This window comes from Fundulus heteroclitus, chromosome 3 (assembly GCF_011125445.2).
Source record: "Fundulus heteroclitus isolate FHET01 chromosome 3, MU-UCD_Fhet_4.1, whole genome shotgun sequence".
NCBI classification, from domain to species: domain Eukaryota; kingdom Metazoa; phylum Chordata; class Actinopteri; order Cyprinodontiformes; family Fundulidae; genus Fundulus; species Fundulus heteroclitus.
This window is the reverse complement of record NC_046363.1, coordinates 36,625,106-36,637,453: the sequence shown is the minus strand read 5'-3', so window position 1 is coordinate 36,637,453 and position 12,348 is coordinate 36,625,106. Positions and strand designations below refer to the sequence as shown.

Below are 12,348 nucleotides of genomic sequence, written 5' to 3'. Positions count from 1 at the left end.
GAAATTCATGACTCAAATGAGAAATCAGACATGGTGGCAAATTAAAACACATGCAGTTCAATCAAACCCCTCCGCCGCACAGTGTGTACTGTCGTTCAAGCTCAAGATTGCCACTGTTTTACAGTTGCGTGGAAAATGGTGGAGAAACAACCTAACGTTGCAGGAAAACCCGCAATTCTTAGTGTGGCAATAGCAAGCTAAAAAGAAACAATCAGATTGGGACCAAAATAAAACGGGAGGCTCCACTGAGGGGGAGGGGTTGTGGAAGGAGGGCTACTGTCAGCAGAGCGCATGGGGGAGGGACCTCTGAGGTGTACTTGTTCACATTTACAGTTAACGGTTTTCGGAGAACTCCCTACTGCACCTTTAATGACCTGTGGTTGTATTATTTTATGGACCGGAGGACCCTCTGATTAGGGTTGGCACAGCACGGAGTTTAATACATATGACTAAACAGTTACTCAATGTTCTCACCACAAAACAGTTGATACAAACACATGATTACATTCAGCCAGATAAAGACATAAAAATGTATTTAATGACAGAAAAACAGGCCGTATGGATCAAAACATCACATGTTGCTGCTGTTATGCTTTTCAACTTCCTTCAACAATGTAGCTTCAAAGATTGCAGAGAAGAAGCGAGCAGTGCCAGCTAGGACCCATACCAACTTCTACCTCAGATAGAGGTAGAAAAAGCAAACAAAAAGAAAAGAAGGAAAGCTGAGTGAATTTTACCAAAACCCTGTGATTGATGGAGATGAACGCGCATGTTTGGAATGGGTTTTCAGCTAGAAAATTTACTGCCGGCTGAATCTCCTACTCAGACTTTGATGTACAAAAATGAAATGCTGTCACATCAACTCATAAAGCAGTTAATATGTGGAATACTTGACATTACCATGATGTAATTTACTTTCACTGAGTCCTTATCTATTTATTGCCTGGATCACTGTTCCATGATGCAATTTCAGTGAAATTGATGTGTGTTGAATTGTTAATAACAAAGGGTAAAAATCAATTATAAAGCCATAATATGCCACATACTACAAACAATAAATGGCACATTATCTCAGTTGTCTAAGCAAACGCTAATCTCATATACCCCTGAATTGCTTAAGGAAGTTTTAACAGTATTAAGGAATGCCCAATCTCTCTTAGGCTTTGAATCGATTCAAATTTCAAGAATCAATTCGATTCCAGTTCACAAGCTTTGGAATTGATTCTTTTTGATTTGATTCGATCCGATCAAGCTGTTACCTCAATTTCATGACTGTGTAGTTATGCAACATATTGATACTAGTATCATGGTAACTTTTAACTGCAAATTAATAAAATAATGGTAGCTAATATTAATCTCTATTGTACTGTGCAACATACAGTCTAATGAAATTTGCTCTCTGCATTTAACCCATCCCCATGGGGAGCAATGGTCTGCCACTGTAAGGTGCCCAGGGAGCAATATGGGGATAAGGGTCTTGCTCAGAGTGGCAGTCTGTGAGAGTTGAACCCAGAACCTCTGGAGCACAACACTCTAACCACTAGGCCACAAGTTTTCACAAACATGCTGTGGGGCAGAATACCCAAACAGATCCAGGTTAGAAAACAGAGGACACCAAGGGTATCTAGAGCTGCTATTTCCAAATAAATTCAACTGAATTAACCCAAAAAGGAAAATTAATTTGGACAGTAACCTGGTGCATTATTAAAAATATGATATTAATAATTCACCTCCTGGGCTGGAGTGTGAAGGCTCTTGTGGTGGATGATGCGTCCATACCTCCGACCACTAGGTGGAGCTTGGCGCTTTGTTTTGTTTTGGTCCTACTGAGGTCTCAGAGCAGAAGAAGAACTAATAAACAGACTAACGGTCGTTAGAGGACTCGGAGCAAAAGAAGAACTAATAAACAGACTAACACAGTTGTTAAGCTAAAGTTGGTTCTCTGTGTGCTTTACTGATAAAAACACTATATTACAGCTCCCACATAATTGGGCGTGTTGTGCGCCGACTGTGAGCCATGCGGACTCTCTCCAGACCTTTTACCTTTGTAGTCAAGCGCACCTGTTGTCTACTTTTTTTGTGACAAATTCCTGTAATCCCCTCGCCTTTTCCCAGCGGGACGAAGTGGGGGAAGGGATGGCTAAATGTTTAAGTAGCTTAGCTTGTTGAGCACTTTGAGCCATTTCTTTTCCAGCTGGTACCCACCGCACATCTGTCAGCTGAGATGCCGCGCATCCTTGCCTGCTTGAAGCAGCTCAGAGTACCAAGCTCAGTGTCACATATAAAACAGTCTGACGTGAAGACTTTTTGCCGCCAAGAAGTTTATAGTGTGACGCTGCGTATGCGGTCATAAAAATTGAGCTCTGAGGGGTGCCTGTCAGCGTGGATACATGTCCTTGCTAGTAATGCCAACTCACACAGTGAAATGTTTTGTTGATTTTTTTAAATCTATCTTTGGTTATATGAATCGATTTTTAGGAATTAATGACAATCGATTCATAATTTAAAGATTTTTTGTTTTAACTCAGCCTTAATCTCTCTCAACAAAGCCTAAAACTTGCATCGGAAAAAAATCAGGTCCTATGACTGTGGTTATGTTGTTTCTTTATTGAGGGTTAGAGTTCAAATTTTCCGCTTCAGGCTCTGTGAGCATGCATGGCAGGAAGGGGCGGTAAACTTAATTTAAAACTTTTTTCCACATAAACTCAGTCAATCATAGGGGCAAAGCTGAGGAAGACTTCTGTTAGCCTAAAGAAGTACAAAAATTAGGATACTACAGGAAGTTAGTTGTGAAAATATAGTCTGTTTTAGGTTTTCCAAAAATCTTTTGAACGTTTACCCTGCACCGTAGATTTTGCTTTGTTTTTATCCCATATGACATTCAGATCACTTCAAACTCTTTAATATAAAATGTCGAAGAACCCTGTATTTGTTTAATATTGTAGACTTAAAAATATTGTAAAGTTCCATATTATTCCAGATGCAGATTTCTAGATTTTTCCCCACATTTTTGGGACATATTCGGGCACAAAGCATTGACTTTTTATGTGACCAATTTCCTTGGCCAACGGGAACAACCCCTTCACCGCGTCACTAAACAGAAGGAGCTTCTATCTGCTTGCCACTTTCAACTCAACTGAGCGGACCTGGATTTCAGCGAGCGAGTCACGGTGCTGAATTTAATGTGGAAAGCCAAACAATGGCGTCAGCTTCTCTGTGTCCACCAGAGGTAAGACGAGGAAGGGCTCCGGAGCTCGAACAGGAGCAGTGGGAGAGCAGAGCAAGGGGCCAGGCAGACAGAGCACCAACGGCGGCCATAGAGGCGGCAGACTGGAACCAACTCTGAAACTACAAGCAGAGGACAAATGATGAATGATTTCACAATCCTTTTAAGGGCTAAATTAAAACGGCTTTTTTCAAAGCCACCCACGAACCTCTAAAGAACATTCCTTACTTCGTCCTCTCAACATTCATTTTTCTGTCTTCCATTTTGATTGAATAAAGCTCCTTAACCCTACATCACAACTAGACGCAAGCTGACGAAAAAAGTTTCGGGTTTCGCGTTGCTCTCGCTTCGTTCCATTCACCCTAATCTAGCCGATCGTGTCAATAGAAAGGTGTCGTCCTCATCGCTTCGCTCCTGAACACACCTTTACATACAAGTGACTTGTAAATCACACGCTCCGGTCGCACCATTCGCTTTCGATGTGAACGCACCCTTAACACAATGTAATGTTAATAATGTTATTAAATTGTAATGTTTTTTCACTGTAAAAATTAGTCCACAAACTATGGCCATTGTTCTTCATGGTCGGCCATGTTTATTTACTCTCAACTCACGTTTGATCTCGAGTCGTTTTGCAAGATTTCCCATCTGACAGCTGAATGTTCCTGAGTAAAATTTATTTGTGTGTGATGTGTTGTTCTTGCCACTTGACTGGACACAAGAAAACCTATTATACTTACAATTTTTTTTAATCCTCGTGTGTGTGAGGGGTCTCTCAGGTTTTGAAAATCAGCCGACAGTTTTAACATTTTGCCGTGTAAACCAGGCATAAGATCATCTTTACTTCAAACACTAGAACTCTTGGACTTGTCAAATTAGATATGGAGGACCCCAGACTAGATACAGACTGTTAAAAGCAAGTTTCTAAACTTGTGTGCCTTTATTCTGTTTGTAAGACTTTCTAAAAATGGCAGTTATACTTCTTTGTTTGCATGTCAGACACAGACAAAACATCTAATAAAATTACCCTTTTGATTTTGGAAAAAGCTAAATTATAATGGGTAAAATGTTAAAATCAAGGTGTGATTTAGCAAATCAATTATATGAATGTGAAATTATCAAAAAAGGTGAAACCACTCCATTAATTAAGCATTGGACTGTAATCCTTTATATAAAAGAAGATGGAAAACAGGTCTGAAAACTGAGTTTTCTTATTTTCATACTTATGCAGACCTTACTGAGAACTAGTAATAAACTTGTCGGCGATAATCCCGAGCTGATAAACTCAAATTAAAACACCTTGGTTTCACGGTATTATGCGATTTAACCCAAACCTTCAAGTGAAACATTCATCACATAATCCAATTTTCTTTGAAACTCAATGGCAACAAACATTGTTCTACTGCCAAAACATCCTAGCATATCAATTATGACCATTATAACCGTGTTATTGACAACATTAATGTCTGTGTAACGTGTAGACTTAAGCAAAAGATAAACGCCTACTGATTGCTGTAGTCGTTTATTGGTGCTCAGCGGGCTGTTTTGCTATATTGCTCATCATACAGTCACACGAACAACACAATGCTATCAGTCGTGCTATCTGTTTGGGTGGAGCCCGCAGTCTTAATAAGAATAATGAATGGCATGCCGTTACTTGATTGTTTTGGGTTGCTCACAACCAGAAGTATTTCTAAACAGCTGAAGTCGTCAGACTCCTGGCTTTGTATCATATCATGACATCAACTCGTTACACAACCCCTCGTTGCACATTACGGTTAGTACTGGTTACAAGCCCGTGACTACCTCCCAAGGTGAATTAGGGGTGCAGCATTGGTGGGAAGACCTTAATCCCCCTATTCCATGGCAGTACTGCATAGCTGATAGAAAGGTGTAAAAAACACGTCTAGATCAAGGAGCTAAAGGCTGATCTTAAAGGGCCTTTAGATATCTCAGGAGAACTTATGAACATAGACAGGAGACTGATCTCCTTAGAAACCAACAATTATTGTATTACTCAGTTAAAATGTTGCCCTCTGAAAAGCTCTGTCATTTATCATGAGCGTCAAGCGACTTTTAACCGTCCAAGTTGCAGCATATTGGAGCTATACATTTCTAAATGGATCAGACTGCTAGACTGATTTTTTTTTTTTTTTTTACCTTTATAGATAACTTGGTGCAAACAGGACAGTTGGGATTGTTGTACAGACATTAGAAATTTACCTAGATCCCGGTCCTTCTCTTGTAGCTTCAACTTTTTTCTTTTTTTTCCCCCCACATGTGCAAATATAAAGCAGATAATCCTTGAATGGCTTAAATTGACGAGCAACTTCCTCGTACCACTTATACTTAGTAAATTCTGTAGTAAAATTCTGTTTATAATAGTATTCATCTCTATATTTATTTAGTACATATCCATGTCCTGTACTTATGGAACCATTGTATATCCTACACTTGCAGCTATTGCCCTTCTGGTTAGACCTAAACTCCATTCCGTTGCCTTGTACCTGTATCTGTGTAATGACGATAAAGTTGAATTTAATCTAATCTAATACTTTAATGTCGGGTTTAGCTCAGCTGGATTTCTAAGAAAACGTGGTTGAACCAGAATAAAACTGCAGATTCATGGTCAGGAAAACCCTGATGGGTGCATCTTTACTTCCAGGGACCGAGTTGACCTCTGATGTTATGACAGCATCAATACCCCAATAATATAGCCTGTTTGGGTCTCCTCATTGCAACAGTCAGGAGTTCTATTCCCCACCCAACAGACCTGCCACACGTGTGTGCACATCGGTTTAAGTTTCCACATCAACAGGAAGACTGTTGCAGTTTCGGTCCCTTTGAAAAGATATCAGTGAAGAAATCAAACTCGGGATTATTTTTCAGCCACAGGGGTGCAGGGTGTGTTCTCGATGACCTAATTCCTGGCGTGTGGTTTTGGGAAACACCTTGTCCGCCACATGCACACCGTCACCCCAACACGGGGGGGGGGGGGGGGGGGGGTTGCACGTAGCTCCGGCACCGGCACGCGGCGACCGGCCGAACTTCAAAGCTTACCTTGATAATGCTGCTCCTGCGCGGCAGGTCGACTTTGGCGTCCAGCCCCGCGGAGCTGTTGGCGTTTTCCGCTCCGGCTCGGCTGCCGGGCGTGAGCGGCGTGTCCGAGCACATCATATTCTCCGAGAGCCCACAGTCTCCATTCAGAACCGACACTTCGCAATGCGTCTTCCCCGCAGCCTCGTCGCCGGGAACGGAGGAGTGCCCGAAATTCACCGGAGGGTGCCTTCCGTCCTCCCCGAACTCCGCCATAGGCACTTCGATCTTTCTCTCTCTCTTTCTCACACACACACAGACACACACAGAGCAGCCAAAAAAAAAAACAACGCTTTCAGCTTCACCCCGACACGCAGTCCGGTCTCTTATGATTATCACTGCTGTTTCTGCTGTAATTGTTGCCTCGGCGTGGCGTGTGCCGTTTCATCTCTCGGCGCTGACGTCCGCCAGGTTGCTCCGGAATGAGGGGCTTCCTCCGTGCGCAGCGCTCCCGTCTGTGAATTACAGACAGGATTAATGTTAACAGCAGCAGCAGGAGAGCCACACACACACAGATGAAAGCACGTTTTGTTTTTGCGCTGAAAAGCGGATGTTCTCAGCGTGGCGAAAAACGCATGCACCAGTCATTTGTATGTACTGTTTTTTTTTTTTACATATATGGGGGATGCCTTTTACAGCCCACGGATTACCCCTTTATTTACAGAAAAAAAACCTTTGTGCAGGTTAAATAAGCATTAAGCGGAACTACGAGCCATCCCGGCTCCGTGTCTTACCTTTAGAGCTGCTTGGTCTCCCCATGGTCGGAGCCTGAAGTTGTTCCTCCAGCAGCAGCCTGAGGAGCAGACTGTCGGCTGCTCTCTGTCAGCTCAGCTAGTTAGCAGGCTAACAAAAGCTCGCTCACTCACTCACTCGCTCGCTAGCCGAGGGAAGTTTGTTTGTTTGTGTTTTTTTTTTCTTTTCAGTCTAAAGTCCAACCGAGAGCTTCTGCTGTTCGCTGACGAACTAAGTGACACAAACCCATTTCCCCCTGTTGGGGGCGAATGGCGGTGGAGTCGGCTCGGTTTAAAGCGACATATAAACGGCGCCGTTGGACGTGAAATCGGCAGTCACAGAATGACTGGTTTCCAGGGAACAAAGTTGTGTGTGTCTCGTGAGCGCGCGCGCGCGTGCGTGCGCTTTGCCTGTCACCCCTACCCGTATCTTTCCGCGCGCGCACACACCCGCACCTTCTGCAGGGATTTCCCTGACAAATGCAGGCGCACGGCACTTGTAATGAATTAGAGTAAAAAAAATATTTATATTTCTGTATTTCTGTCTGAAACGTTTTCGATGCATAGTAAGCAAATCTGTCTATTTCAAAAATATTTTATTAATCCCAGACGGAAATTTAAACGTTTTAATGCTGTGATCTGTGTTGCAGCAGATCTGAAGAAGCCTCTGACTGTTGCATGACAGTCTGAAGAAGATGGTGTTCAGGGGTTCTCCTCTCCATAATGTTCTTTATTGTATGAAAAACTTTTCTTTGCACAATTATTTTTAATTATTCTAGAGAAACAGAGACAGCTTTATTCATCATGTCGTTGAGATTTTTTTTTAAGTCACTGGCTCTGAAGATGAAGCCTAGGACAAAATCTGAAGGGTTTGTGAACATTCTAGCTGAAGCTGATAAGAGTGTCTCCACAGTTAATCTTTGTACCGACAGGGGCTGAAAGGCCCCTTAGCATGGAGGAAGCAATATTTCGAAATGCTGTCAGGGACACAGACTTTAGTTTTCGGTGACCTGTTATGTGGTCTGATAAATCTAAAATTAAACCTTTTACCATGATGATCAGTGTTACATTTAGAGGTAAAAGAACGGAGTTTGCAAGCCTATAGGCTTATAAGAACAACATCCCAACTGAGAAGTGTGTGGTTGGCTGCATAATGATGTCATGAGAGTGAAGTTCGCAAAATAGATGGCATCATGAGGGAAGAACATTGTACGAAAATACTGAAGCTACATCTCAAGACGGGGAGCGAATGCTGAGGCAAACACAAATGGGTCTTCTGAATGGACAACGACCCTAAGCATGTCTCCAGATTAGGTACAAACTGCCTGTGGAGCGCTAAACTCAATGTTTTAGAGCATCCACTACAAAAGACTGATATCAGTCCCATAGATAGCCTAATTTGTGCTCAGTTTAAAAAGTTGTGTGAACAAGGCAGCTCACCATCCTGACCAAGTCACACCAGTTCTGTCAGGGGGAATGGGTCAAAATTCCAGCAAACTATTGCAGCTTAGGGAAGGATACCTGAAACAATATACCCAAGACATGCAGCCTCTAATATTAAGGAAATTTATATAAACTTCTGAATGAAAGACATACTGATCACTGTTAGCTTACAGACATAGTTTTGGTAGCAGACCTAAATAAAGAACATACATTTTTCGTTTTTAATTCTGTTAATCTTTATTTTTTACCAATAAGAATAGAATTAGCATTTCCTTTGGTATTGAAAGTCACATCCTCCGTACTCTGGATGTCAGTAGGGATTTTTAGAGCAACTAGCTAACACTGGTCTTATTTAGCCAAGCAAAATATGTTGAAAATATTACTTATTTGGCTCAAATACCTTTAAAATTGTTACCATTCGAAATCTGTCACTTTGTATGCAATGAATTTTAACAATATATGACTTACTTTTTTAACTAAATTACTGAAACACTGTTGACATCAGTGTGATAACTGTGTTATTCAGTAAGTATTCCAGAAATATTTTAAATTTGGCAAAATACATTTCTGCAGAATTGAGTCAGCAGAATGGTCAAAAATACAGAAATAAAAAAGGAAAAATATACACAAAAGAACAAAGATGAGTAAAAAAAATGTTGTTAACAAGTGCACAATACAAACAATGCACAGATATATGCATTAAAAAATCATAAGAGCCAATATACAAAATATTGTTAACTGCATAGATAAACCGAAAACTTTAAAAACATAATTGAAATCTATAATCGTACTTATATATTTGGGTAAAAAGACAAAAATAAAGTGTGCGCCGCAAAATACTAAAACAAAGGTGCACAAAAAATTTGAACAGATAATAATGAAAGCTAGACACATAGACACAGTCAAGAGCCCTAATATCAATGTAGAAATATAAAACACAGCAAGATTCTTTAGACCTTTTTTTTCCACTAAATTTAGCCAGAACTGTACTTACAAGGTAGTGAAAAACATAATACCAACTAATAAGTCTAAAACAAAGCAGAATAATTTAATTCAATTAAATTTTATTTATATAGCGCCAATTCACAACACATGTCATCTCAAGGAACATTCCAAAGTCAGTTCAATCAAATCATCCAGACAGACTGGTCAAAACGTTTTCTATCTAAGGAATTCAGCAGATTGCATCGAGTCTTGACAAGCAGCATTCCCTCCTCCTGAAAGAGCGTGGAGCAGCAGTGGACCGTCGTCTCGATTGTCGCTACGGGCATGCTCATACCAAGCAAGCCCGTAGCGACAGTGGAGAGGAAAACTCCCCTTTAACAGGAAGAAACCTCCAGCAAAACCAGCCTCAGTGTGAACGGCCATCTGCCATGACCGACTGGGGGTTTGAGAAGACAGAGCAGAGACACAAAAAGAACACAAAAAGCACTGATCCAGGAATGCCTTTTAGGTTAGAAGGTTATGGCAGACGATCTGCCCCCCAGGATGGCATCACAGCTGAACGCGAGACCAGATGTACCTACTACGAAGAGAAAAAAGACAAAGAGAACATAAAGACAAAAGCTGAAATAACAAATAATGCAAAATTGTAAAACAGAAGGAGAACTCAGCAGAGTACTATAGCTCTGGATATCCTAAGCCGCTCTAACTATGAGCTAAAAACTAAAAGGTGTATTAAAAAATAAGACAGGATACAAAAATAGGCTGCTAAACAACCCAACAGTCTGAAAGTATATGCAATGTATTCACTAAATGCAGCCATATTTTCAATCAGAAATACCTTTAAACAAACATTAAAAAGGGGCCTTATCTTGAAAGCATGTTTACCGTGGGAAATGAATCTACATGAGAGGATTCATATCCTAGGATAGCCTACCATAAGGTCCACATATACTATTTTCAAAATCTATCTTTTATTTTGAAAAGGAGCTGAATCCGCTATTGCGACTTTCTGTTTCAAAGTGAGACTGCGGAATATATTCAAATGTTGTTGGTGACAGTTTTACAGGAAGCTGCATGTGATGAATCCTAATGAAGTCATTTCAAAGACGAGGCTCACATGACACTTGTTTATCTGTCACATCGTGTCCCATGCTGATCTTCCTCTTTATGTGGACAGTAAATAATGAAAGAAATGTACTGATCTCCGAGGTGAAGTAATGATTTTAACTGACTCTGTTGCTGTTGTGTCAGGCTTCTTTTACAAAAAAAAAAGAACACACCCTTTTTAACAGAAGGAAGTCATGAATCATTAAAGGCAAAACCGTAAAGCATGTGGTTCAACAGAAAAGATGGTGCCGCTGACAAGTAAGTATACCCCCCCCCCCCCTATTTAGACTATAGGATCCCATAAAACACATAATGTGATTAATAAAAGTAAAAGTATTTAGTGCTTATTATTCACAGTAAACCAGTTCAGATGAACATGATGTTGGGGAATCTCAAAGACTGAAATTAGTTGGATAACAGAGCCATCTGCTGGTCAATAGTGGTACTGTTTTTAGGGTCCAACGCGGATTTCCTTCTTCCTGTGCTGTTCTACTATGGCTGGTGGTGTGTGCTTTAAAAAAGTTTCGAATGGCCTCCATTTACTCTGCATATACGTTATAGTTGTCCTTGTCCTTGGTTGTAACAAAAAATGGCTTTATGGTTGTGAACTACATTCATAAATGCCAGCTGCCCTGAAACATTTTGTGCTTAAATAGCTGTAATAAGAACTGCAGACAAGGGTTAGTGAAAGCATTATGGCATTAACAGCCATACATATCAACATACCCATATTTATTACTTTACACTTACTTTTTAAGCACTAAATCTTATCCCTATTTAGTAGCAAACAGCATAGGCTCACGACTACAATTCAAAGGTGGTAGTGATCTGGCCCAGCAGAACAGGCAGTCGATGCAGATGGACACTTAAAAAAATACATTTTAGGCCAAGATATTCACTGATGCGAGGCCTTTCAAAAAAGAAGCAGATGGTTTGAAATATTCCTGGATATTTGTCTTTTACTTACCAAGTTTTTGACAGGATTGTTGATTTTATTGTAGGTTTTACCCACTGAGTTGGGTCCACCCATTCATTAATCATGGCTAAATAAAGCGAACAAGAAACAGTAACTCATATCCTGTTCTTGTTGCTAAGAAGACAAAACAAATTCTAAACCACAAAAGCAGGAAACAATCACCCCCAAAATAAGGCGAATGTGCTGTCCTTCTTTTAATCCTTTTGTTTGTATTTACAAAGATTTACAAATTCATTTCTACAAAGATCATGCTACTTTATTTGTAATATTAACACAATGAGTAGTTTGTTTATTGAAGAGAAAGGTAAAAGTAAAAAGAAGAGAAGAAGGAGAAAAAAAACAATCATAATACACTTTTTTAATTATACATTCACAAAAAAAAAATCAACTTTTCATGGCTCACAAGTACTTTCCACTCTGGGATTTTGGATCCTGTGACAAAAAGTTAAGACAACAGTAGGACAGAGAAAAAATCTGGGACCCGTCGTCTTTGCAGAATCTCTCTGGATCATTCAGATTACTGGACCTCTTCTTACGTTCTCTTCTCTTCAGTTCAGCCCAGAGGTTTATAAAGACTTTTGGTCTAAAGAGTGAGATGGTCATTAAAGAAGGTTGTGTCTGAAAAACAAGTGCTATGTTTATTTGACCATATTTTTTTTTAATTGGGGGTTTGTTAAAGAGGAAACAATGGCATAATATTTAATATATATATATATATATATATATATATATATATATATATATATATATATATATATATTATTTTTACATTAAATGAATTACCCTAAAACCCTAAAAATCTGTTACTATTTTTTTACGAAAAT

General features: G+C 40.0%; 1 protein-coding gene across 1 annotated transcript in view; it reads right to left on the bottom strand.

The window, feature by feature from the left end:
* The window catches only part of LOC105936740 (inactive phospholipase C-like protein 2), a 60,129-nt gene extending 52,702 nt beyond the window's left edge, over positions 1–7,427 (bottom strand). Inside the window, exons 1-2 of the mRNA XM_036135314.1 lie at positions 7,057–7,427; positions 6,287–6,777 (exon numbers count right to left, since the gene is read on the bottom strand). Coding sequence (XP_035991207.1) covers positions 6,287–6,538 — 252 coding nt within the window. The 5' untranslated portion in view covers positions 6,539–6,777; positions 7,057–7,427. The remainder of the gene's footprint in view (positions 1–6,286; positions 6,778–7,056) is intronic.
* Positions 7,428–12,348: the final 4,921 nt, after the last annotated feature.